Here is a 26,956-nt window from a genome sequence, read left to right as displayed (position 1 = left end):
ATTTTAAACTTAATAGCATCAATGGATATATACGAAAGACTATTGATTTGATTGTTTTATGAAAAACTATTAATTTCATTGTTTTATTTGTGTGTTTTTATTGGCACAATTTTATTTGTCTTTTTAATAATAAAATTGTACACGATATTTGAATGCAACCACATTAAAGAAAGCTTTAATTTGAATGTAAAAATGGTTTTTTTATTAATAAAAAATTATTTATATAAATTTTTTTTAAATATCTTTGTACTAGTCTATTTTTTCATAAACCCATTTGCAACACAACAACATTAATATTTTTTCATAAATCTATTTGCAACACAACAACATTAAAGTAAGCTTTAATTTTAATGTAAAAATGATTTGCTTATTAATAAAATATTTTCTATTTAAACCCTTCTCAAAATATCCTTGGCTCTGGTTTATTTTTTCATAAACCCATTTGCAACTCTTTTCAATTGTTTTAGTAAAACCCATTTGCAACTCTTTCCGATTCTTTTTGTGAGATGTAAACCGAAAATCTCATGAAAAATAAACACCACCCATCTATAGAAAAGTTCATTGCCACAGAAAATCATCACAGTCGATGCAGAAGTTCATTACCACATGCAACTAAAGTCATCAAAACGATAGAAGCTATGCTGAGGAAAGAGCGGCTGCAGAGCCAATTCCGTTCTAGTTTAATCTAACAAAATCTAACAAATACATTTCCGCAGCTAGGCGCGGCGTTGGAATCGCTTCCAGTGGCACCGCCTTAGCCAGTGTGACTCCAAACCTGTCGCTCATGTCCACTTGCTCGCCACTCATGCCTTGGGGAAGAGCCCACTCAAATGGATGGAGGAGCGATGCCAACAGCAGATGGACCATCCGACTGGCCAACGGAAGCCCCACGCACATTCTCCGTCCTGCCCCGAACGGAATCAGCTCGAAGTTTTGTCCCATGTAATCCACACTACTCATCTCCGTATCAAGAAATCTCTCCGGCATAAATTTCAAGGGCTCCTTCCAGATCGAAGGGTCCCTTGCGATTGCCCAGACGTTGACTATTATCTCAATGTCTGGGCAATCGCAAGGGACCCTTCGACTTGGACTCGCTTCATCTTTTCCGGATGGCGGATGAGTTCTGTCATAGCCCATTCTATTGTCGTTGCGGTGGTGTCACTCCCGGCCACAAATATGTCCTGCACCAAAATGGAACTAAACATCAGAAAAAGGACACGAAATACATTTTCCATCAAAAGGAGCTGTGCTAAACAACAAAAAGGCTTACAAGTAGCCTCTGATATGGTCGACAGTAAATTCGTGGCTTCTCATGTCCAGAAGAACGTCCAACAGATCCTTTTCACTATAACTTCTGTCCCTACTTTCCTCTGATCTCGTAACCACGCGATCCCCAATGGATTTGTCGATTACACCATACACCTTTCTGAAATAGAAGTTCGTATTACGGTACACGCCCTGGGGATCTAAGAACTGGAGGCATGGGAAAAAGTCTGCGACATTGGGAGTTGCATAAAGCACCAACACTTTAGAAAGGGCATATTTCAACTCTTGAGTACCCAACTGAGGATCCAACACATCTTTTCCAAACACCATTTTTCCTAACAGATTAAAACAGGACTGGAACGCGGTGTGTCCAATATCCACACACTTTTCCTTCTCGGTATCTTCAAAAATCTGATGAACCATTCGATTTACTTGATCTCTTCTGAGATGTAGCAGAGCTTCCAGCCTCTTCCCAGAAAAGAGTTCGTTAATGGATACACGTCTGAGCATGCGCCAGTGGGATCCATATTGGCTAAAGACTATGGAGGTCTTGTAGTGGGAAAGAGCCTTGCCTGCCTGTGTCAAGATCCGGCCAGACAATATGTGGTCATGGGTCTTGAGAACCTCCTTTGCCATGGCGGAAGAGGAGAACACCACTGTGGTTTTCATTCCGAGAGAGAGGCTCATGATCGGCCCATATTTGTTGGCAAGGTGGAAAAAGGATTCGTGGGGCTTGTTACCCACCTGCGGCAGATTTCCCACAATCGGCCATCCCGCAGGACCTGGAGGAAGCCTGTAGTACGCCTTCCTCCTCCACACATCAAAAACCAAGAATATGATAACAGTACTTCCCAGAAGCACAGAATACCAAAACAACCCTCCAAGATCCATAGGGTTCAATTGACCAGACCAGTTACAGGCTTCGAGCAAGAGCCGAAGAGGATTAATATAACGAAAGGAGATCCATAATATCTTACTTGTTATTATTACACACGTCACATAAAGCTCAACCACGTTGCATCGCTATAAATGATATGTCACATAAAGTCAATACGCCTAGGTGGGAAGACGAGGATTAATATAACGAAAGGAGATCCATAATATCTTGTTATTATTACATACCTCACATAAAGTTCAACCATGTTGCATGGCTATAAATGATATGAGACATAAAGTCAATACAACCATATCTATATTTATTCTAGTTTATTATCTAAATAGTAGAGATTTGAACTTGACGGGAAAGGATAACAACCATTGCGTCCAACAAATTAAAATAATCTCAATTAACATGTAAGAAACCCCAAATTCGCTTGGTTTAAGTCTCGGTGGACCAATTAGCTCAAGACCACCAAACATACCATATGATATGATTATTTTCTTTTCTGATATCCGGCACAATTATGGATGCATTCTAGACTGCCAAACATCACTTTGGCATAAATAAAAAAGTTTGCATGAGAGGATGGATGGTTTGAAGGGTGGATGGCGCTTATGGAATGGATGCATTCTAGACTGCCAAACATCACTTTGGCAAAATTAACAAAGTTTGCATCATAGGATGGATGGTTTTGAAGGGCGGATGGCGCATACGGAATCTCACATCCATGATGCCTTTCATCACCTAGATCACACAGGAAACGAAACTCAAGCTCCAAATGATGATAATTTGCAATGAAGCAAGTGGGTTTTTTTCTAGGTTTTGCTCATTTTTGTGTGTGGTGGGCTATTGATATGATGTTATCTAGTTTTCTGTAGATCCTCTTAGTTATTTTTTGTATGTATATAATGGCTTACAAATTCGGTAGGACTGAGGCCTTGTTTTCATGCTTTCATGCTTTCTGTTCATCCAACAATGTATCATTTTCTTGAATTAATAGAAAAATGTCAACTTACAAAAAAAAGGTAAATGGTTTTTGAGCTCTAGGTTTATGAGAACCCATGGTCTTTCCCATGGTATCCCCTATAGTATTCATGCGGAGTATGGCCAATTTAATGGGGAGAACTGAACCAACCTAGATCCATCTTAACTCTGAATCTACAGTGTTGAGAGGGATCAAATCTCCTAAGATACAAATATCTTAAGATGCAAAGAGATTTGATCCCTCTGGGCACTTGGTAGATCAAGAGTTAAAATAGATCTAGGCTGGTTAATATAAACACATCACTAAAAATAAAAATATATTTAAATATAAAAATAAGAAATATATAAAAACTTAATTAATAAATGTATACTAAAAAATAAACATATTTATCAATATAGAAATTTAAGTTATGTAAAAAATATAAATAATAACTATAAATTAAGTTTCATTTGAGAATATAAATTAAAATAATAATCCATATTCATAATATTGATATTTAAAATTTCATATTTAAATTTAATTAATAAACATATACAAAATTGTATTTATAATAAAAAATAATCTTAACTTATATATATTTATCTCTCATAAATCTTGTTAATGTTATACACATCACATTAAAAAATTTATAATGTTATACACATCACATAAAAAAATTTAAATTTTCTATAATATTATACACATCACATTAAAAATTTAAATTTTCTATAATGTTATACACATCACATTAAGAATTTAAATTTTTTAATTAAAAATAGTATGGTTTGAAAATATTTATAAAAATAATTTTAAAATACTTATAAAATAGTTTTTAGTAAAATTATTCATTACACCTCAATTACTGAGTAGATATATTATATTATTAGGATTAAAATACATTAAATTTCCTTTTGATTATTTCCTTTGAACTATTTCTTTATCTACTTTATATTATCTTTTTAGCTACTTTATTGCTACATTACACAACTATAGGATTTTCGTTCCTAAGATCCTAACGAAGTATTGATCAACTCTTCTTCAACTATAGGATTTTCGTTCCTGAGATCCTAACGAAGTATTGACCAACTCTTCTTCAAGCTTGCATAAGGAAGAGTTAGTTGGTTCTTCCTTGAACATATTATTCACATATACAAGAAGCATGGTTAAAGCTTGGATAAGGAAGAGTTAGTTGCTTTTTCTTTGAACATCTTATTCACATATAGGAGCATGGTTAAGTAACAGTTGATATTTTCTTAAGCATAGTATTATGGTGGGGTATGTAAAATAGCTGGTTAACTTTTTCTTAAACTTATTGTTCCCACTGTTAAAATCATTTATCAATTTGATTATTACTATTGAAAGAAAGCATATGAATGGGCATATCAATCCTTCCTCAAACATAGCATTTTTGTCAAAAGGGTTCACATGGAAAGTCAATCGACCGTTTGTCATTATTAGTATCAATATAAATGATTATTACTATTGAAAGAAAGCATATGAATGGGCATATCAATCCTTCCTCAAACATAGCATTTTTGTCAAAAGGGTTCACGTGGAAAGTCAATCGACCGTTTGTCATTATTAGTATCAATATCCGGAAGAAACTTATTGAAGGGTGAGTTGATATAATTTTTACATTTATAAGATTATGATGAAAAGTTAGTCAATACTAAATCAAATATGGAAAGTTAATCCATCATTTCTCAAGGTTAGTATCAATATTGCGAAGAAGCTTAATCAAGAGTGAGTTTATCTGTGTTTAAGTATAATTTTTTCATTTATAAAATTATGACGAAAAGTTAACCAATACTAAATCAAATATAGTGTTCTTGCGAAAGAGAAGTATAAGAAAGGTCCTCAAACAGCATGTACTAAACTGAAACATTTTAAATAGATTAATTTCTATGCATAAATTAAACTTTGGATGATGAGTAAATATTAGTGGAAAATGAAATATGATTACATTATGAACAAATTATTTTAAATACAAAAATAAATATTGATATATAAGTTTTTATAATAAATTATAATTTGTATAATAAAAAATATTGCTTTGTATTTAAGTTAGTTTTTAAATTTGATAGATTATTTTGATTAATTTGATTATTTAAATGTTATATAAAATTTATTGAAAATAATTTCTGAATATTATAAATAATTTATTGTAAATGATAAAATTGAATATTATCTTTTAGGAAAAACCTATTTTACAGACTTTACACTTCTTTTTTTAATTTAAGATAATTATAATATATATATATATATATATATATATATATATATATTTAAATTTATTGATATTAATTTTATTGAAAATTGCTTTTTTTTAAGATATTTAATTTTCATTTTATTATAAATAAAGATTATATATATGGTTTTACTGTTTTAACCACAATCTAATAATACAATTTTATATAATATTTCAAAGAAACAACATTAAATTTAACCTTAATTTAAATATTAAATATTATACTTATTAATAAAATATTGTTACTCCTGTTACTCCTGAACTTATTTGGAAATATCCTATGAAATATTTTATTTTTTCATTTATCCCATATCAACTCTTTTTAATTCTTTTCATAAGATTTCAACCTAAAATCTAGTGACAAATAACCACACATCTATACAATTCTATGTGATATTTGAATACAGCAATTATCCCAAAAGGTACAAAGGGAGGCCGATAGAATTATGAAGTTGGAATTGTTGAATTTCTGTAGAAGATTAAAAAGTACAAGTGGTTAGTGCACATCTCTCAAGGCATGGTTATAAGTGTGGAAGATGAAGGCTCGAAAAATTTGGCTTCACTTCAATGTTGAATGAAGGTCACAAGGCATAACACCAAATAATCAGCAATGTTAGTTTTAGGGTGAGGAAGGAGGGAGTAAGGATACTATCAGGAACTTACCATGAAGCCAACACTTTTAATTCGAAATTCTCTTCAGTTTCAAAAAGACAATGTATTTTTCAATATCAACAAAAAACTGACCATGAGATCTTGTATGGGTATACTTGTTTTTCATATTCTGATATGATAGAAGAATTTTGGGCTAATACTCAAATTATATACTTTGGATCAAGTGAAAAGGAAAATCACTAAGACCACATTTTTTATTCAATTAGATGTTGTGAGTGCCTTTGTGAGAATAGTCAACAAATTCTAGCAGAAGCGATGGGGAGAATGGAGACATTTTGAAGGGATTGGAAGCACAATTATGAAAAATAACTAAAAGCAACAAGAAAAAAAATTCTTAGGATGAATACCCAGCTGGACAAGCATAGAAAGAAAATAATCCTTGTGGAAGTAGGGGAAGACTGCATTAGGTAGAAACTGCAAGATCAAGAAGACTTAATACAAGAATTCATGGAGGGAGTTCGACATTTGGAGCTCGAGCAACATCCTGGGTTTGCAGTTCTGAGGTCCCTTGTGCCTCACCAGCAAAATATTTGGTTCCTTTGGACAAGAGGAAGTAGTAGCAAAGAACGAAGACTCTGTGGAACAACATTTTGAGCATTTCAGGAGAACAGACCCATCCACGGTGTCATCAGTTGTAGGAAGAATAAGGACTACTCACTTTGGGCATGATAACAAAAATGGTTAATATTATGATGTATTTCAAGTTTGTGATTTTTCTAGGCCAGTTTGTAAGGCTTATACTGGCTAGACAGTTAATTGTGAGTGCCTTTGTGACAACAGTCAACAAATTCTAGCACAAGTGATGGGGAGAATGGAGGCATACATTTGCATATGGCCCCACCCCACTGGAGAAATCAAACCCAAAATGGAGAAATCACTCTAAATAATAAGAAAGGAACTTCAGCTCATCTCCACTCATTATCTCCACTCATTATGTTACAAGTTTACACTACATCATTTCAGTAATTTTAGGAAATCCTGAAACAGAACATTAGTATAGTGCCATTTTCAGACCAATACTACACTAAAATTAGATTCAAAACATCTAAAGTACAGTATAGAGATTAAAAATTCATACACGATCTGCTTCTAGATAAAGTCAACAACTTTCTAATAAATGTAAAAACTCAAAGTCACAGTACTTGCATAGAATTATTTAAGGAAACCATTAAACATAAAAGAGGTTCAGTTTATGGACTCCACATGACACTAAAGCATAGCAGCATTTACAGCAAAATGCAGTTTGTCATAATGTAAGAAACTACAACAACCAAATGAAAAGATATTTTTTCTCACTTTCTTTTGTAACAAAGAGAATATATGGGAGAAGATGAATTTGTGGTTGCAGCTACTGCACATTCTGAACATGATGCAAGATATGATTTTGTGGTTGTGGATATTGTTGATGCTGGAAATGTTGCCATTTTAGTCTGTTGCACATTGAAGTTGTTGAAACCAAACAAGTTGTAGTCATTGAAAATGCAAAGGCTATTTTGAAGGATCAACTCTACAAATTTCCTGCAATGGTGTTATCACCATTGCTTTGTATCTACACTGCATGAAATGAGAAAACATGTACTAGTTTTTGAAATGGAACCACCTAGAAATGCGACTGCCCTCCCTCCCCCTTCTGTGGTTTAGAAATGCGACTGCCCTCCCTCACCCTTCCATGGTTTAAGTTTTAGTTTTTTTTTTTAACTTCATATCTGTCCCACACCCCTCATGGTCAGTTGGGGGTTTTCCAAGAATTTTCCAAGGCATTTCCAAATTTCCACGAGTTTCTAGTAGTGGTACATTGGCAGTTTGGTACATTGATTGGATTGTTGTCACAAAATATTCAAATCTCTATTGTATCTGTATCCAGATTCCAAGGATCCATGCCTATTGAAAGTTTAAACCCTGACTTGTCTGTTTCATTATCTTTTCTACCCACCTAAAAGTTTTATTTATGTTTCCCTTGTCATCCTTAATAACAAAAACTTCAAAGCAGATTTGTTGGCGTCCTTCTTCCATCAGAACATACATGGTTTCTTGGTATGGTTAACATGTAAGAAACCACAAAATGGATAGACTCAATATTCATTCCTCTTGCAACCAATGTATTGATAACATGGGTTATTAGTGAAGTGATATCCAAAATTTAGTTTTCGGCTTATACCCAAGATAATTTACTGCAGTCCTAACTTTCCCAAAGCTTTTTTCGCTAACCAAATTATGATTTTTTCTGTCAGCTTTGAAAGAAATTGCTTTACCATCTTGTCTCATCTGCCTACCACAATCATATGACAAGATATATGGTCTTATCTCAAATTCAGAATATTTTTAAATCACATTTGGTAACATATATTCCACATAAAGATGTTAACTAAACTAGATCTCAATCATTTCTAAACAAAACTACAATCTAATTTTCAGAGCAGTGCAAGACTCTATCTTTCAGTTAAATGATATTGAATTTTCATGACAGTTTATTCCTGAACTATTTTCCAGTAATCAGATAAACAAAGATGCTTTTCCAACGAAATAGTGACAATGGCTTTTAACTTTTGTAATTCTCATTCATGAATGACCAAATCATCTTCCTCCATGAGTGTTTCTCAGCCATGTAAAAATTACAAGACTAAAATCTATTAAGTTCATATCACTTTATATGCAAAAATGTAATAAATGATGAAGGCAGCTGTTTAAACCCAGCTTCCACCCCACAGACTACAAATCTAGGCTTTACATGAGCCAGAAGAACTTATTTTAGTTAAAACTTTCAACGATGTCTGCATTGAGATCCTTCAACAAGAGCAGATCCAGAAGAAAATGACAAATTCCTTGCAACGACTAAAAAATTTGATAGAAGGATAAGATTTCCTGCTAATTATTCCCCAAATTTTGATTGCAGACATAATGCACAATATTTATTATATCTAACCTGAATTGTGATCTTGACCAAGGCATTGAAGCGCAAAGATGCCTAAAGGACCCCTCTGTCTTCCACTTCTGGCAAAAACCATTAAATGACCCCCTAGAAATTAAACTACTAATCCTTGTGAACCAAACTGTTGTGTACCTATAGTGCCAACTCATCTGGAAAACCCATCAAGTGTGCTACTTGTAATCCAGAGATGGAGCAAGTGCACAACATAATGCATCTTGTTAATTATTATTTATACATTGGCCTGTCTATCCAGGCCTCTGCCACATGCCCATTCTCAATGCATATTTTTAATTATTATTTATACACTAGCTTGTGTGTCCATGCCCCTGCCACATGTCCATCCTCGCAAGCATATGCCCGAACACTGGGCTCACTGTCATCATGATATTCAAAAGACCTTCTCAAACAGAAGTCAACAAGCATGTCCCACGTCCCCGTGGATGAACAAAATGCACAATTCACCAATGATTTCTCAACTTTCATGTCCTTGATGTTTCTCCAGACATAAGAATCCATGAAATTCTTAAATATACCCCTAAATAATCTATAGTTTCTCTTCTCTTCGGAGTGTAAACAACTAGGCCAATCACATATATAAAGACTATAACCACGAAACCTACTTGCAAGAAGCTTATTACCATGTTCTCTGGTGAGATTCCAGATATCACTGGCCAGATGGGGATCACCTAGCTTCCCTTTCTTCCTTTTTTTGCATCATAGTACTAATGATCACCAGCCTGGTCATACGAGGGGTTCTCTTTTTTTTGACCTCAAATGGGTCTCTTGAACTGTAGGTGACCCCGGTTTGGGCTCGCTAACTAATGTAAGGGGCCAAGGGTTGAACAAGGCTCCCTCGTAGGGTTGGCCATGATCTTTGTCAAGGACTAATAGAATTATGTTGGGCTTAGTTTTTCCCTGCAGGTTGGGGGTTTCCATAGAATTTCTTGATGTTTTTTATACGCATGATTGCTTCTATTTGTGTTTTTTATTATCTCTATTTATTTATATTTGTGTTTTTTATTATCTTTATTTTCTTTCCTTTTAATTCATTACAATAGTATAATAGCTGAGCTTGGAGTGGGAGAGATGTTGGTTGTGGTGAAGAGAGAGAGAGAGAGAGAGAGAGAGAGAGAGAGAGAGAGAGAGAGAGAGAGAGCACAAAACAAGCTAGGGTGGCTAGGGTTTTCATGCAATGAAATCACCTGAGTGAATGATTTGACGATGGAGGTATTTGAGACCAAGAAATATGGAAAGGGCACCAATAGAGGGCACTATACGTTACATTGTCTGAACACTATGTTGTTATAACCTACGTGGTGAAGCTGATTGAATTATTGATCGGTCATGCTGGCTTCAGAAACTTGGGGGCAGGCGGCATAACTGTGATTAAAGCTCAGAAAAGGAGTTGATGCCACCAGAAGTGTGATCTATGACATATTTTAATCCACGAAGGCTACAAGAGTTCTTATTAAGGGACTTTCAATAATGCATTATGGTCTGATTGGAGGATAAGAGGCTAAGAGCTCAGGATGAAGTGATGACAAAGCCTAGAGGCTAAGGAGCGGTGTCAATGGAAGTTAATAAGTCAATAGTTGTGATAAATTTTATTTGGGAGATACATTTGATATAATGATCAGGATACCATTGCGGGAAAAGAACAACTCAAGAAGTAGCATAGGCGAGAAGTCAGCGAGCTAGAACGAAAGTGACAGAGAGAGTGGATTCCGATTTTAGGCACGAAGGTGAAAGTTCATGAATTGGTCAAAGATCAAGCAGAGACCAAGAAATTGTTGTGTCCAAATGTAATTCCAGTCTGAAGTGTGACTTTGGCCCCGACATGATCCTAGAAGCATGAGGGTAAAAACACGACTCTATGATAACGACGAGTTATGGGAGGCTGGATGAATGACGTAAGGTAAATTGTGGCATGAGTGACATGATCTATCAATGAGATCTAATTAACAAACAATATGACGAAAGATGCAAATGTAAATTAATTAATTGATGAATTATGTATGGGAAGGGAATTTTTAAGAGAACCTGTGGTTATAGTAGCCAGTAACCCATGTAATCTGGTAGATGGGTGGTTTCTTTTTATATGGATCTCAATGTCAACTGTGTGGCCATGGAGAAACGAAAAGAAAGATCTAAGAAGCAATAAATCATGAAAAATTTTATGGAAAAAAGTTGGTATTAAAATGTAAGAAGCTTGGGGAATCTTAATGTTCTCTAATATGTAAATTTTAAGATGTTTAACTATATTTATAGAAATATTTAATATTTAATGATTTCATATTATATCTATAAAATTTTGGTGATCATTATTTTATCCTATAAAATTTGGGTGAATAATTTTTAGAAAATATTGAAATTGATAATTTTTTGGTATAAAAATGGAAAATTAGCCCATTTTAACCCTTAAAATTTTCCCTACAAAAAACCAAGAAATATATTAATTATAATGGAGATTATGTAGTTGGGCATATTGTTGTAAGACCTGGTAGGAATGCGAACCTAGGAGTCTAGAATTATAGGGGGCATGTGGGAGTCAAGTTTAAAGGGGTGATTGGACTAGGTGGTTTTAGGCACATGGTTTCTTGGCGCATGGTATTATGTCATTTGTATTTTGTTGAAAATAAACCTATATATAGGTTTATTAGTCTCCATTGTAATGTGCCAATGGTTGAGCAAGTTTGGGCTCCTTGCCCTATAAAAGGGGTTGAGGGTTGAACAATAATCAAAAGTGTTTTAGTGTATCTAGATATTGGATTTATCGATGTTCATAATCTCTTTAATGTATATGGTTGTTTTAGATATTTTAGAGTTTGAATTTATATTATTATTGAGTTTGAAAAGAAAATCTTCTTAACTATTTTATATTGAAATTTATATTATTTCTTATTTAAATTAATGATGTTATCGATATATATATGAATTTTAATTTATATTAAGAACTTTGTTATACATATATATAACATTAATTTATATTAATCAATTTTATAATAATAATATTTTTTTGTAAGTCAATAGAGAAACCTTGTATTACTATATAACCATAGAGTACATCATAAGCAGTTGGTTTTTCGGATTGGAAATGAGACCAATTGTAGTAAAATATAGTCTTAACCAAACACTTAACCAGACATGCCATAAGGCCTTTTTTATTATGACACCTCCTATACATATTGCAAATTTTACTTTACTACTACTCCTACTTACCCATTTACATCTTGAAGGTGGTCTGCCTATAAATCTTCCTATTTGTTCTATACCTACAAACCTACCTATTAGCATTTTACTATGATTTGGCCTACTTAGCCATTCGAAAAAATATAACAAAAAAAGACAAACGCATGATCATTTAACTAGAGGCATTGTTGTTGCTTCTGCTACACTTGACCTAGATGCAGGTGAAATATTTGTCGCTGGAGTTACTGCTGTAGCTACCCCTGCTCCTTATGTCTTTAGATACTTGTCACTTGCTCTAGTAACCTCCGTGACCTGACATTTCATAGGTCTAGCCAGTTATCCCAGTGCCTGCCCCAACGTGATATCTAGGTTATGGATATATTTGAAGTAGATGGAGAAAATATTGTTCATGTCTCCAATTCTATCATCTTTAAAATGTTCTATATTCGTCACCCTTTTGAGTGATTCCTCAAAAACCCGTAACCTCTACTACATTTCCTTCAACTAAAGTTGGTGTTCCATTTGTCGCCTAGTTCTGTCATCCGTTGCCTTCATTGTTATCTTCCCCATTAGGTTTTTAACATGCCGCACCATCTCCAATGTTTTTATATAATCTGTTTGTTGCGTTCAGGATTTCCCAGTATTTATAATCCATATGACTTTTTCTTCAATTTTTCTATCTGGGATGCTATTACATAGGAGCCTCACCTCATTCTCCCAAATTTCGGGGATTTAATTATAATTATAATTAAATATAATAATTATCTAAAATTTATTGATATTAAGTTTATTAAAATTTATACATTTTAGTAAAAGATATTTAGTTTTCATTTTGTAATAAGTAAAAACAATTGTTATATTTCAATAAATACCATTTTCTATTTTTTAAACTTAATAGCATCAATGGATATATACGAAAGACTATTGATTTGATTGCCTATGAAAAACTATTAATTTCATTGTTTTTTTTTGCGTTTTTAATGGCACAATTTTATTTGTCTTTTTAATAATAAAATTGTACATAATATTTGAATGCAACCACATTAAAGAAAGCTTTACTTTGAATGTAAAAATAGTTTTTTTATTAATAAAAAATTATATATATATATATATATATATATATATATATATATATATATATATATATATACTAGTTTATTTTTTCATAAACCCATTTGCAACACAACAACATTAAAGTAAGCTTTAATTTCAATGTAAAAATGATTTGCTTATTAATAAAATATTGTCTATTTACACCCTTCTCAAAATATCCTTGGCTCTGGTTTATTTTTTCATAAACCCATTTCCAAGACTTTTCAATTGTTTTAGTAACACCCATTTGCAACGCTTTCCGATTCTTTTTGTGAGATGTAAACCTAGAATCTCATGAAAAATAAACACCACCCATCTATAGAAAAGTTCATTACCACAGAAAATCATCACAGTCGATGCAAAAGTTCATTACCACACACAATTAAAGTCATCAAAATGATAGAAGCTATGCTGAGGAAAGAGCGGCTGCAGAGCCAATTCCGTTCTAGTTTAATCTACAAATACATTTCCACGGGTAGGCGCGGTGTTGGAATCGCTTCCAGTGGCACCGCCTTAGCCAGTGTGAGTCCAAACCTGTCACTCGTGTCCACTTGCTCGCCACTCATGCCTTGGGGAAGAGCCCACTCACATGGATGTAGGAGCGATGCCAACAGCAGATGGACCATCCGACTGGCCAACGGAAGCCCCACGCACATTCTCCGTCCTGCCCCGAACGGAATCAGCTCGAAGTTTTGTCTCATGTGCTCTACACTACTCATCTCCGTATCAAGAAATCACTCCAGCATAAATTTCAAGGGCTCCTTCCAGATCGAAAGGTCCCTTGCGATTGCCCAGACATTGACTATTATTTGAACGTGCTTCGGTAGCACGAATCCCGCAATCTCACAACAGTTATCGGCTCTGTGAGGGATGAGAAAAGGAACCGCCGGGTGCAATCGAAACACTTCCTTGATCACTGTACGGAGATAAGGGAGACGCTTTGCGTCACTTTCTTCCACCATTCGTTCGCACCCCACTACCTCATCCAGTCCGGCTTGGACTCGCTTCATCTTTTCCGGATGGCGGATGAGTTCTGTCATAGCCCATTCTATTGTCGTTGCGGTGGTGTCACTCCCGGCACCAAATATGTCTTGCACCAAAATGGAACTAAACATCAAAAAAGGGACACGAAATACATTTTCCATTAAAAGGAGCTGTGCTAAACAACAAAAAGGCTTACAACTAAGTAGCCTCTGATATGGTCGACAGTAAATTCGTGGCTTCTCATGTCCAGAAGAACGTCCAACAGATCCTTTTCACTATAACTTCTGTCCCTACTTTCCTCTGATCTCGTAACCAGGCGATCCCCAGTGGATTTGTCGATTACGCCATACACCTTTCTGAAATAGAATTTCGTATTACGGTACACGCCCTGGGGATCTAAGAACTGGAGGCAGGGGAAAAAGTCTGCGACATTGGGAGTTGCATAAAGCACCATCACTTTAGAAAGGGCATATTTCAACTGTTGAGTACCCAACTGAGGATCCAACACATCTTTTCCAAACACCATTTTTTCTTACAGATTAAAAGAGGACTGGAACGCGGTGTGTCCAATATCCACACCCTTTCCCTTCACGGTATCTTCAAAAATCTGATGAATCATTCGATTTACTTGATCTCTTCTGAGATGTAGCAGAGCTTCCAGCCTCCTCACAGAAAAGAGTTCGTTAATGGATACACGTCTGAGCATGCGCCAGTGGGATCCATATTGGCTAAAGACTATGGAGGTCTTGTAGTGGGAAAGAGCCTTGCCTGCCTGTGTCAAGATCCGGCCAGACAATATGTGGTCATGGGTCTTGAGAACCTCCTTTGCCATGGTGGAAGAGGAGAACACCACTGTGGTTTTCATTCCGAGAGAGGCTCATGATAGGCCCATATTTGTTGTCAAGGTGGAAAAAGGATTCGTGGGGCTTGTTACCCACCTGCGGCAGATTTCCCACAATCGGCCATCCCGCAGGACCTGCAGGAAGCCTGTACTACGCCTTCCTCCTCCATACATCCAAAACCAAGAATGTGATAACAGTGCTTCCCAGAAGCACAGAATACCAAAACAACCCTCCAAGATCCGTAGGATTCCATTGACCAGACCAGTTACAGGCTTCGAGCAAGAGCCGAAGAGGATTAATTTAACGAAAGGAGATCCATAAGGAGTAGTCTAACAAGGCGGAGGAGAGGAATTGTCCGATTTTCGTTGCCACCCGGAAAACATCCAGCTCCGGCCGCCGGCAATTCCTCCGCCCTCCGCCACCCTCCGCTAGCTCCGCTCAGCTCCGCCACCCTAAGCATTAAAGCCAACGTCTGACAGGAATGGGTGGAGGCAGTATTTGTAGAATCTGAATAAAGCTACCAGAGAGCCCCTGCTTCTGGAGGTCACGCGACCCTCGAAAAGCTCAATATCGCCAGAGGAAAGGAGAAGGCTCTTGAGGTTCGTTCAGATCGATTCACTCAGAAAATCACTACGCCAGATCCTCCATTGCTGCATTTCCCGCAAAGAGTCATGCACCACGACACCAATATCTAGTACATCCATAATTACATAAAATCCAGCAGCATTCTCGTCATGGAACCTGGTTACAGAGCGTGGATCTGCCATTTGGGCGCCTCTTATCTCGCCGGGGAATATGACACAGAAGGGGTCGGGGTTTTGCCTCAGCGTTCCAGCACGAAGATAACCGGAACACAGGGCTACATGGCGCCGGAATACATCAACAGTGGCATCGTGTCACAGAAAGCGGATGTGTTTGCCTTGGGTGTTGTGTTGCTGGAGCTCCTGTATGGGCACGAACCGATAAGGTATGTGGCGGATGAGGGCGGTCGCGGTATTAGGACAATAGGGCTTATACAGAGCCTGAATATTGTTATTTTAGAGGCTGACGATAATTTTGCAGGGAGGCTGAAGAGATGGATGGACCCTCGGCTTAGGGGCTCCTTTCCTGTAGATTGCGCAGAGAGGGTGGCGAGGCTTGGTGCTTCCTGTGTGGATCCGGACCCCGGAAAGAGGCCTGATACGAGATATGTTGCAGGGGAGCTGTCCAGAGTGTTTATCATGTCCGAACAATGGTATGAGAGAATGAATGCCCATAAAACATGTGTCAATGGCACCTTCGAAGCCAGATAGAGTCATCTGTGTTTCATAATTATTCCAGAGTAAACGGGTTTGGATTATATTGGTGTGTATTGCTTTGAACATTGCTGTACTGCAAAAGGGAGAGAAAAAACCATGGTGGTTTGGATTATATTGGTTTGTATTGCTTTGAACATTGTTGTACAACAAAAGGGAGAGAAAAAACCATAGGATATAATGATCCGAAGACTTCCTGTAAATATGGTTTGGATGGGTCATTTCGATGGATTATAAGCAGGATATTCAAGTGTTTCAGATCTTTTATGAGCACCACTTTGAAGCCTGGCCAGAGCTTAAACCTGTTGAGATGAGATCTACCAAAGAAATGTTTAAGAGCAAGTTTTTCTTTAATTTGTTCTGGAATGTATGATTCTCATGCCCCCCTCAATTTTTTTGGACCTATGAGGCAAATTGTATTCTTGGTCAAGAAAGTAATAAACTTCAAAACACAGACAATACTTTGTTTGATCTTTGGATGTGTATTTTCTGATGCATGTATTTATATTTATTTGCTTCAGTTGAATTCCTGGAGTTTTAGCTTTCCAGGTTTAAAAGAAGTGTTCATGCAGATGTGCCTTTGTGTTGACACTGCCATGGATTTTGCATCTTTTCCGTAGGAAATTGAGAACAGTTTGCATATTTTTTATTAATTGAATCTCTCTTTAATATAGTTTTTCTTATTTTTATTAATTGAATCTCTATGTAATATATAGCGACTTTCTATTGAATCTCTCTTTAATATAGCTTTTCTTATTTTTATTAATTGAATCTCTATGTAATATATAGCGACTTTCTTATGAAAGTGGAAAACGAAGATTCCCATTTAAAGAGAGTCGTGCTTGGATGGGAAAACTCTGGCAATGATGTCTCAAATATTTTGTGTAAATATAAGAGAATATATTCCAAAACACTGGGATTGCTTGCATTCATGGCAAGCAATATCATTAAACATTGATTATATTCCAAAACACTGGGATTGCTTGCATTCATGGCAAGCAATATCATTAAACATTGATTAATCACGTTAAATATGGTGGATGGATGTTTGAAAAGAATGACAGTATTCTCCAGGACAACAGGGGAATTTTTTTTTCCAAAGTTTTTAAATTTGAAAAATTATCATCTTTTTTTGATTTTATACTACATACATATAATGTGATGATTTGATTCTGGTTACGTGGATATATTTTTAGCAGCTAATTGATTCTGGTTATGTTGGTATATTTCTAGCAGCTAGGTTGCCTTAGCTTGGATGGCTAGGGCTAGATCTAATGTCTAATTGGGATGTTTTTATAAGGTTTGATTAGTTTATAATTTGAACGTTTTTATAAGGTTTGATTGGGTTTAATAATTAAGAGTATATGTTTTCTCTTACTAATTCAGAGGTTTAGGTTCTAGTTTAGAGGTTTAGGTTCAAAATTAGAGGTGTGTTTTCTCTTACCAGGTCAGAGGTTCAGGTTCAAAACTAGAGAATGGTTAAGAGTATGTGTTTTCTCTTACCAAGTCAGAGGTTTAGTTTCAAAACTAGAGGTGTGTTTTCTCTTACCACGTCAGATGTTCAAGTTCAAAACTAAAAAGGTAAAAGTATATATGTCTTTTAAGAATATTTTTGTATAGATAAAATTATGTTTTTTGACATAATAGATATAATATGCCAACTTAGCATTTCAACAATTACACACATTTATCACAATATATCTATCACAATTAAATGGTGAAATAGAGCATGTGAACTCCATATTGAACATCACTAATTAGACATATCCATTGCACTTATCTCTATCACAATTTAATGGTACAAAACACTTTTGCTATCACATTTAGAGGGTAGAAAACACCTTTATACACAAAATAAAGTTGATATATCACTTAATATGGATATTGTTTATTTATTTATTTATAATCGGTATTGAAATATATGTTTCTTATTGTTAATGTTTTTAAAAGCATTATATGACAATTCTATAAATGGAATTACACACATTTTTTTAATTGTGAGTGTTTTTTTTTTTCCATTATATAAACATTACTTGTCAATTTTATATTGATTATGAAAGGGATTATACATCTCACATTTCATTATTATGAAAGGTTTTAGATATATTTCTCACAATAAAGGGTAGAAAGAGTATAAAATTATTATGTTATTTAAACCCCAACATAAATCCATCTTAATTCCAGAATACAAACTTATATATATACTAAGACATATTCATTCTAAATATCTCAACATGTGACTCTGTTTTTGAATGCAAAATATGAGGAAATGTTCCCAAATTTAATTCCTCTTTACACTGCATATAATAAATTGAATTGTATCTACTTATTATTCTTATTATTAATTTTAATTTTAATCATTACTTTATTATTATAATTTAATGACACACTACAACATCTCTTTATCTAGTTTCTATATCTACCTCATATTGGATTATAGAGTTGTTCTTACAATAATGATGAAATTAAAAATACATTAATTTATAATTAATATATAAATTTTTAATATAAATCATTGGGCTAAGAGTAGATTTATAGCCCGAATGAATGTTCACAACCAAGTATGGTAGATGTAGGGGAGATATAGAGGAGCATTTAATGAATGAAGTTTTAAACATAAAGTTAATTAAATAATAATAATAATAACATAACAAAATAATAATAATAATAATACTAAAACATATTTTTAACTGAATTATAATAATAATAATAATAAAATATAATATAAGTTAGATTAAAAAATTAAAAACATAAATAAAGAGTAATTGAGTTGTTTCAAGAGGGAAACTCAATTTGTGATCAAATTAATGTGAAATCTATAAAAACTAAGACATCCAAGGTTCAAATCCCCAGTTGTGACCTGGTTTACGGAAAGGAGGACAGGTCATAGACCCCAGAGGTTTAGTTGTGACCTGGTTTACAGAGAGGAAAACAGGTGGTAGACCCCAAAGGTTTACTAGTAGTTACATGTTAGGCAAGCAGATCCAAGGTTCAAATGCCTTTGTTTGTGAACCAATTTACAAAGGAGGACAGGTCCTAGACCACCAGAGGTTTGTTGATAGTTATGTATCAAGCCAGTTGAGATACAAAAAAAAAAAAGAATAATATGATTGAATTCAATTTGTTATATTGTAATTTTGTTTTTATTAATAAAATTATAAATAATTAAAAAAAAAAATCATAGTTACATATCACATTAAAATAAATTTTTGTAACTACGAACTTTATGTTTAAAATTTAATTAAAAACCATATAAAAACTTTCTTTCCCATCAATTAAAACATTATTTATATAATAAACATCATCACATTATATGTATGTAGTATAAAATCAAGAAAAAGATGATAATTTTTCAAATTTAAAAACTTTGAAAAAAAAAAGATTCTCCCGTTGTCCTGGAGAATACTGTCATTCTTTTCAAACATCCATCCGCCGGATTTAACGTGATTAATCAGTGTTTAATGATATTGCTTTCCATGAATCCAAGCAATCCCAACGTTTTGGAATATATTCTCTTATATTTACAAAAAATATTTGAGACATCATTGCCAAAGCTTTCCCATCCAAGCACGACTCTCTTTATATGGGAATCTTCATTTTCCACTTTCATAAGAAAATCGCCATATATTACATAGAGATTCAATTAATAAAAATAAGAAAAGTTATATTAAAGAGAGATTCAATTAATAAAAAATATGCAAACCGTTCTCAATTTCCTATTGAAAAGATGCAATATCCATGGTAGTATCAACACAAAGGCACATCTGCATGAACACTTCTTTTAAACCTGGAAAGCTAAAACTCCAGGAATTCAACTGAAGCGAATAAATATAAATACATGCATCAGAAAATACACATCCAAAGATCAAACAAAGTATTGTCTATATTTTGAAGTTTATTACTTTCTTGACCAAGAATACAATTTGCCTCATAGGTCCAAAAAAATTGAAGGGGGCATGAGAATCATACATTCCAGAACAAATTAAAGAAAAATTTGCACTTAAACATTTCTTTGGTAGATCTCATCTCAACAGGTTTAAGCCCTGGCCAGCCTTCAAAGTGGTTCTCATAAAAGATCTGAAACACTTGAATATCCTGCTTATAATCCATCGAAATGACCCATCCAAACCATATTTACAGGAAGTCTTCGGATCATTATAGCCCGTGGTTTTTTCTCTCCCTTTTGCTGTACATTAATGGTCAAAGCAATACAAACCAATATGATCCAAACCACCATGGTTTTTTCTCTCCCTTTTCCAGTACAGCAATGTTCAAAGCAATACACACCAATATAATCCAAACCCGTTTACTCTCGAATATTTATGAAATGAAGATGACTCCATCAGGCCTTGAAGGTGCCACTGACACATGTTTGATTGTCATTCATTCGCTCAAACCATTGTTCGGACATGATAAACACTCTTGACAACTCGCCTGCAACATATCTTGTATTAGGCCTCTTTCCGGGTCCAGATCCACACAGAAAGCAGCAAGCCTCGCTACCCTCACTGCTCAATCTACAGGAAATGAGTCCTTGAGCCGAAGATCCGTCCATCTCCTCAGCCTCCCTGCAAAATTATCGTCGGCCTGTGAAATAACAATATTCAGGCTCTGTATAAGCCCTATTCTCCTAATACCGCCCTCATCCGCCACATACCTTATCGGTTCGTGCTCAGACAGGAGCTCCAGCAACACAACACCTAAGGCAAACACATCCGCTTTCTGTGACATGATGTCGATGTTGATGTATTCCGGCACCATGTAGCCCTGTGTTCCGGTTATCTTCATGCTGGAACATTGAGGCAAAACCCCGACCCCTTCTGTGTCATATACGTTGGTGAGATAAAAGGCGCCCAAATGGCAAATCCGCGCTCTGTAACCAGGCTCTGTGACGAAAATTCTGCTGGAATTTATGTAATTATGGACGTAATTGATATTGGTGTCATGGTGCATAACTCTTTGCGGGAAATGCAGGTATGGATGATCTTGTGTAGTGATTTTTTGAGTGAATCGATTTTCAGGAACCTTAGCAGCCTTCTCCTTTCCACTGGTGATATCGAGCTTTGTGAGGGTCGTGTGACCTCCAGAAGCGGGTGCTCTGCAAATCATGCCTCCACCGATCCTTGTCAAACGTCGACTTTAATGTGGAGCTGGGGAGAGCTCGTGGAGGGTGGCGGAGGGCGGGGAATTGCCGATAGCCAGAGGTGGACGTTTTTCCCAGCAGTGATGGAAACCGGACAATTCCTCCACCTTGTTAGACTACTCCGATCCATAATATCTTGTTATTATTACATACGTCACATAAAGCTCAACCACGTTGCATTGCTATAAATGATATGTCACATAAAGTCAATAGGCGTAGGTGGGAAGACGAGGATTAATATAACGAAAGGAGATCCATAACATCTTGTTATTATTACATACCTCACATAAAATCTTAGTTGTTATTATTACATACCTCACATAAAGTTCAACAATGTTGCATCACTATAAATGATATGTGACATAAAGTCAATACAACAATATCTATATGTATTCTAGTTTATTATCTAACTAGTAGAGATTTGAACTTCACTGGAAAAGATAACAACCATTGCATCCAACAAACTCAAATAACCTCAATTAACATGTATGTTATGAAACCAGCTCACAGAAAGATAGAAAAGAGAGATCCACGCCTTAGAATTCAGCCTCTTCGAGGGGGCAACCTCCTTTACATTACATAAATGAACAATTCTTGGATGATACAAATGAAAATACCTCCTTTCTATATATAGGAGTCTAAGTGGTCCCAATACAATCAAAGCCTACATAACAATAATATTGTAGGGCACAACAATAACAATAGTGGGCTTCTATGTGGCACAATAGTAACAATATGGGCACTACATGGGTACATCAATATAAATAAGGGGTATAACTACAATAGTAATGGGGTAATCACTAGTATTATAGGGACCCAACATGCCCCTCTCCTTCAAAAAAAGTGTTGTCCTCAACGCTTGAGTAGTTCAGGATACTTCTGCATAAAATTCTCGTCCTCCCATGTGGAATCTTCAGCGGATAAGTTCTTCCACTTGATAAGGTACTCTGAAATTGATCGATTTCGTAGCTGTCGAGTTCTTGTTTCTATAACTGCTTCCGGTTCCAATATAATTTTTCCTTCTTCGTCAAGTTCTGGCAATATTGTTTGAACTGGGAGCTTGTCGCCTATAACCTTCTTTAAGCATGAAACATGGAAAACTGGGTGCAATCGAGAAGCTGCAGGAAGCTCCAATTTGTATGCCATAGTACCAATCTTTTGCAACACCTTGTACGGACCATAATACTTTGGTGATAATTTATTATCCTTCTTAGCTTGCTTGAGGGACATTTGCTTATATGGTTGTAGCCGTAGGAATACCCAATCACCTACATCAAAACTTCTTTCACTGCGATGTTGATCTGCCTGTTGTTTCATTCTATTCTGTGCCAACACAAGGTTATCCTTTAAGAGTTGGAGGACTTGTTGTTGATGTTCGATGTGATGTTCCACTGCCTGAACCTTAGAATTTTCTCTTAAATATGATGTGATGGATGGTGGTTGATACCCATAAAGTGCCATAAATGGGGTCATTTTTGTTGCTGTATGGAAGGAAGTGTTATACCACCATTCAGCCAGAGGCAACCATTTGACCCATTGTGTCTGTTTATCAGATACAAAGCAACGAAGATATCCTTCCAAACATTTGTTTACTATCTCAGTTTGCCCATCAGATTGAGGATGATAAGATGAGCTATGAGCTAACTGAGTACCAAGACAAGAAAATAATTCTGTCCAAAAATTTCCAGTGAAAATGGGATCTCTGTCACTTACAATAATCTTTGGGTTTCCATGTAGCTTTTGAACTGTTTCCATAAATGCAGTAGAAACTGTACTGGCTTTAAATGGATGTGATAATGCACAAAAGTGTGCATACTTGGTAAGTCTGTCAACTACCACCATGATGACACTCTTTCCCTCAGACTTGGGTAAACCTGTGATAAAATCCATTGAAACCTCCTCCCAACGTTGGCTTGGAATGGATAAAGGTTGTAATAGACCCGGTGTCTTAATTGTTTCAACTTTATTTTGCTGGCAAACCAAACATTCCGCCACAAACTTTTGAATATCTGATTTAAGGCCATCCCAAAAAAATTCCTTCTTAACCCTGTGGTAAGTTTTTAAAAATCCTGAGTGCCCTCCTAAGGGAGAAGTGTGCAATTCCATAAGAATCTTTTGTTTTAGCTGGGAATTCTTACAGAGGTATAAGCGATCTTTGTACCATAACGAATCATTTTTCCAGCTAAATGTATCAGAAGTACTGGAATCTTGTTGTAGCTTTCGAATAAGTGCCCACACTTCTTCATCATTCTTCCATTCCTCCCTTGCTTCGTTTATCCAATCTGGTTGGATAATAGAAATGGCACACAACAATGCTTCCACATCCTCATCCTTTCTTGAGAGTGCATCTGCCACCACATTTTGCTTCCCTTTTTTGTAGATGATTTCAAAGTCATAACCCAACATCTTTGTGACCCACTTTTGTTGCTCTTCAGAGGATAATCTTTGTTCTAAAAAGTATTTAAGGCTATCATGATCCGTTTTTACCTTGAAGTGTCTTCCCATTAGGTAGGGTCGCCATTTCTTAAGTGCATGGAGTATTGCCAACATTTCCTTCTCATAAATAGCTTTTCTTAAAAACTTTCCCTTGATTGGACGACTTTCAAAAGCAATGGGTCTTTCATCTTGCATTAGAACAGCACCAATTCCATTTCCTGAAGCATCACATTCCACAATAAAGGTTTTTGTGAAGTCCGGTGTAGCTAAGACCGGTGCTTGGCACATTGCCTCTTTAAGATGTTCAAAGGCCTTTGTTGCTTCCGAAGTCCATGAAAATGAATCTTTCTTCAATAATGTTGTTAGAGGTGCTGCTATTCTCCCATAATTCTTAACAAACTTGCGATAATACCCTGTCAACCCAAGAAATCCTCGCAGATGCTTTATGGATGTGGGGATTTTCCATTCCTTAATGGCTTTAATTTTGCTAGGGTCTACCTTAACTCCTTCATGAGATACAATATGACCCAAATATTCCACCTCCTGGACTCCAAAGAAACATTTGGATCTTTTTGCATATAATTGTTTCTCCTCCAATAGTTGTAGCACCCTGTCAACATGTTCAACATGATCCTTCCAAGACTTGCTGTAGATTAGTATATCATCAAAAAATACTAACACAAATTTTCTAAGGAATGGTTTGAAAATTGAATTCATCAAACCTTGAAATGTTGAAGGTGCATTGGTAAGGCCAAAAGGCATGACCAAAAATTCATAATGACCCTCATGAGTTCTAAATGCTATTTTCGGAATGTCTTCAATCTTCATTCTGATTTGATGATATCCCGAACGAAGATCCAACTTGGTGAAGTAAATTGATCCATGCAATTCATCCAGTAATTCATCAATAACAGGAATGGGGAACTTATCTTTAATAGTGAGCTTGTTGAGCTCCCTATAATCTGGACACATGCGCCATGATCCATCCTTCTTGTGCACCAATACTACTGGAGCTGAGAAAGAACTTTGACTCGGTTGAATTATACCAGCCTCTAGCATTTCTGCAACCATACGTTCAATTTCACTTTTTTGGACATATGGATATCTGTACGGCCTGATGTTTGGAGGAACACTTCCTGGAATCAGATGAATAGCATGATCATGATCACGCATAGGTGGGAGACCTTTGGGAGTCTCAAATACCTTGGAATGATTGTCCAGGACTTTTTGGAGATCTGGAGAAATAGATGATTCCAATGTGGAAACATCTAGCGAACATAATTGTGCAATTACACCTCTTTGCTCCTTTTTTAGAAGCTTTGTCATTCCATTAGAGCTGATTATCTTTCCTGGTTTCCCTGCAATACCCCTTAATTCAACTTCCTTTCCTTCCACAGAAAATTTCATGAAAAGTTCTTGAAAATTAAAAGCTATTGTACCCAAGGATTGTAGCCATTGGACTCCTAGTACAACATCAGCACCTCCCATTGGAATGGAAAGCATTGGGCTAGTCAATACATATTCTCCCATGGATAGCTTGATATTATGGCACTTTCCAGAACAATTTATTGTTCCTCCATTTGCAATCATCACTTGACACTCTGGTGCTGGATATAGGAAGCAATTCAATTCTTTTGCTACCCTACAATGAATAAAATTGTGGGTGCTTCCTGAATCAATCAACACTATTACCTTTTTCTTCTTGATTTGTCCTTCTATCTTGATGGTTTGAGGAGTGGTAATTCCCGCCAATGCATTACAAGATATGGTCGGATTTATTTGTTCTTCATCTAGGCTTTGTTCCTGGAATATATCCTCTTCTTTTGACCTTTCTTGCTCCTTTTCTTCTTCCTCTTCACAATCTATGTAGAATAATTTCTTCTCAGCACACTTATGACCTTTTGTGTATTTGCTATCACAATTGTAACAAAGCCCTTTTGCTCTTTTTTCTTCCAATTGTTGTGGTGTCAACCTTGTAGGTTGTGGAAGACTATGGGCAACAACACTTCCTTCTTTATAGTTGTGAATGGTATGCTTCCTAGTTGCCATAATTTTGCTTTCCATTTTTCTTGCTAACCTGAATGCCTTCTCTAATGAATCAGGTTCCCAAAGGCGCACATCATGTTGGATATTATCCTTTAAAGACCCTATGAACACATCAATCCTATGCTCTTCTGGAATATCTTTTACCCTTATGTTCAATTTTTGGAACTCCTCAATGTGCTCCATTATTGAACCCTTTTGTTTGAGACTTATCAATTGGCTAAAAAAAGTGTTGCTTTTTGTATCCTCATAATGTGCTATCAATTCTTCCGTAAAAATGCCCAAGTGATAAATGGTTTACGAGAACAAAGCCATTGATACCATACAAACTGATTTGGTTCCAAATATAAAGTTGCCATACGTACCTTTTGTGTGTTTTGCACATTATTGAGATCGAAGAATTGCTCCATCTGTAATATCCATGTGGCGGGATCCTTGCCATCAAACTTCCTCATATCAATTTTTGGAACATGGTGAGTCTTTGATCCAACATTAGAGTCTATGGAATCATGATTAACATTTCTTTTGTTCTCATCATGAGTTTCCTTTACTACCTTTTCACCATTAGTGACCCTTTCTTGTAGCAACTTCTTCAATTCTTCCATGTTTGTATTCAAATCTATCTTCAAATTTGCCATCGAATCCTCCATCTTAGCTTCCATGCCCTTTATCTTAGATTCCATGCCATTTACCTTAGATTCCACGCCACTTATCTTAGCTTCTGTTAGCTTTTGTGAGCGTGACATTTGTTGCACTTGTTCTTGTAATTTTGATATATCATGTAGCATTTCTTCCTCTTCTTCATGAGTCATGCTAGAGCTTTCAGGTTCCTTACTAGGTGTTTGCATTTTCTTTCCTCGGGGCATCAGTTACCGATAATAATGCTTTACTATGCCCTTTGAATTCCGTTAAACCAAGCTTACACAAAAATTAAAAAAAAACTACACCTTTTTTCACTTTATAGAAGCCTGAT

At 35.6% G+C, this 26,956-nt stretch overlaps 2 protein-coding genes and 2 pseudogenes across 3 annotated transcripts; 1 reads left to right on the top strand and 3 right to left on the bottom strand.

The window, feature by feature from the left end:
* Positions 1 to 463: 463 nt before the first annotated feature.
* On the bottom strand, positions 464 to 2,214 carry LOC149232404 (cytochrome P450 76T24-like; annotated as a pseudogene). Its single transcript, XR_016247533.1, has 2 exons — positions 1,267 to 2,214; positions 464 to 1,181 (listed from the first exon to the last, which is right to left on the bottom strand). The product of XR_016247533.1 is annotated as a cytochrome P450 76T24-like (transcript).
* Positions 2,215 to 13,695: 11,481 nt separating this feature from the next.
* LOC149232403 (cytochrome P450 76T24-like) lies at positions 13,696 to 15,092 on the bottom strand (annotated as a pseudogene).
* Positions 15,093 to 15,800: 708 nt separating this feature from the next.
* LOC149232402 (lysM domain receptor-like kinase 3) lies at positions 15,801 to 16,358 on the top strand. The gene has a single exon (XM_089381901.1). The coding sequence runs from the start codon at positions 15,801 to 15,803 to the stop codon at positions 16,356 to 16,358; it is 558 nt and encodes a 185-aa protein (XP_089238027.1).
* A 4,515-nt stretch (positions 16,359 to 20,873) lies between these two features.
* LOC149232401 (lysM domain receptor-like kinase 3) lies at positions 20,874 to 21,470 on the bottom strand. The gene has a single exon (XM_089381900.1). The coding sequence runs from the start codon at positions 21,468 to 21,470 to the stop codon at positions 20,874 to 20,876; it is 597 nt and encodes a 198-aa protein (XP_089238026.1).
* Between the last annotated feature and the right edge of the window lie 5,486 nt (positions 21,471 to 26,956).

The sequence above is a fragment of the Pinus tabuliformis genome, chromosome J, assembly GCF_031772625.1.
Source record: "Pinus tabuliformis cultivar Carrire ecotype Pingquan chromosome J, CPIR1, whole genome shotgun sequence".
Taxonomy (NCBI): domain Eukaryota; kingdom Viridiplantae; phylum Streptophyta; class Pinopsida; order Pinales; family Pinaceae; genus Pinus; species Pinus tabuliformis.
Note: the sequence above shows the minus strand (reverse complement) of the source record. Positions and strands in the feature narration are given on the sequence as shown.

Coding starts and splice junctions, on each gene's coding strand:
- LOC149232401 (XM_089381900.1), bottom strand. CDS start 21,470: ATGATTTGCAGAGCACCCGCTTCTGGAGGTCACACGACCCTCACAAAG.
- LOC149232402 (XM_089381901.1), top strand. CDS start 15,801: ATGGAACCTGGTTACAGAGCGTGGATCTGCCATTTGGGCGCCTCTTAT.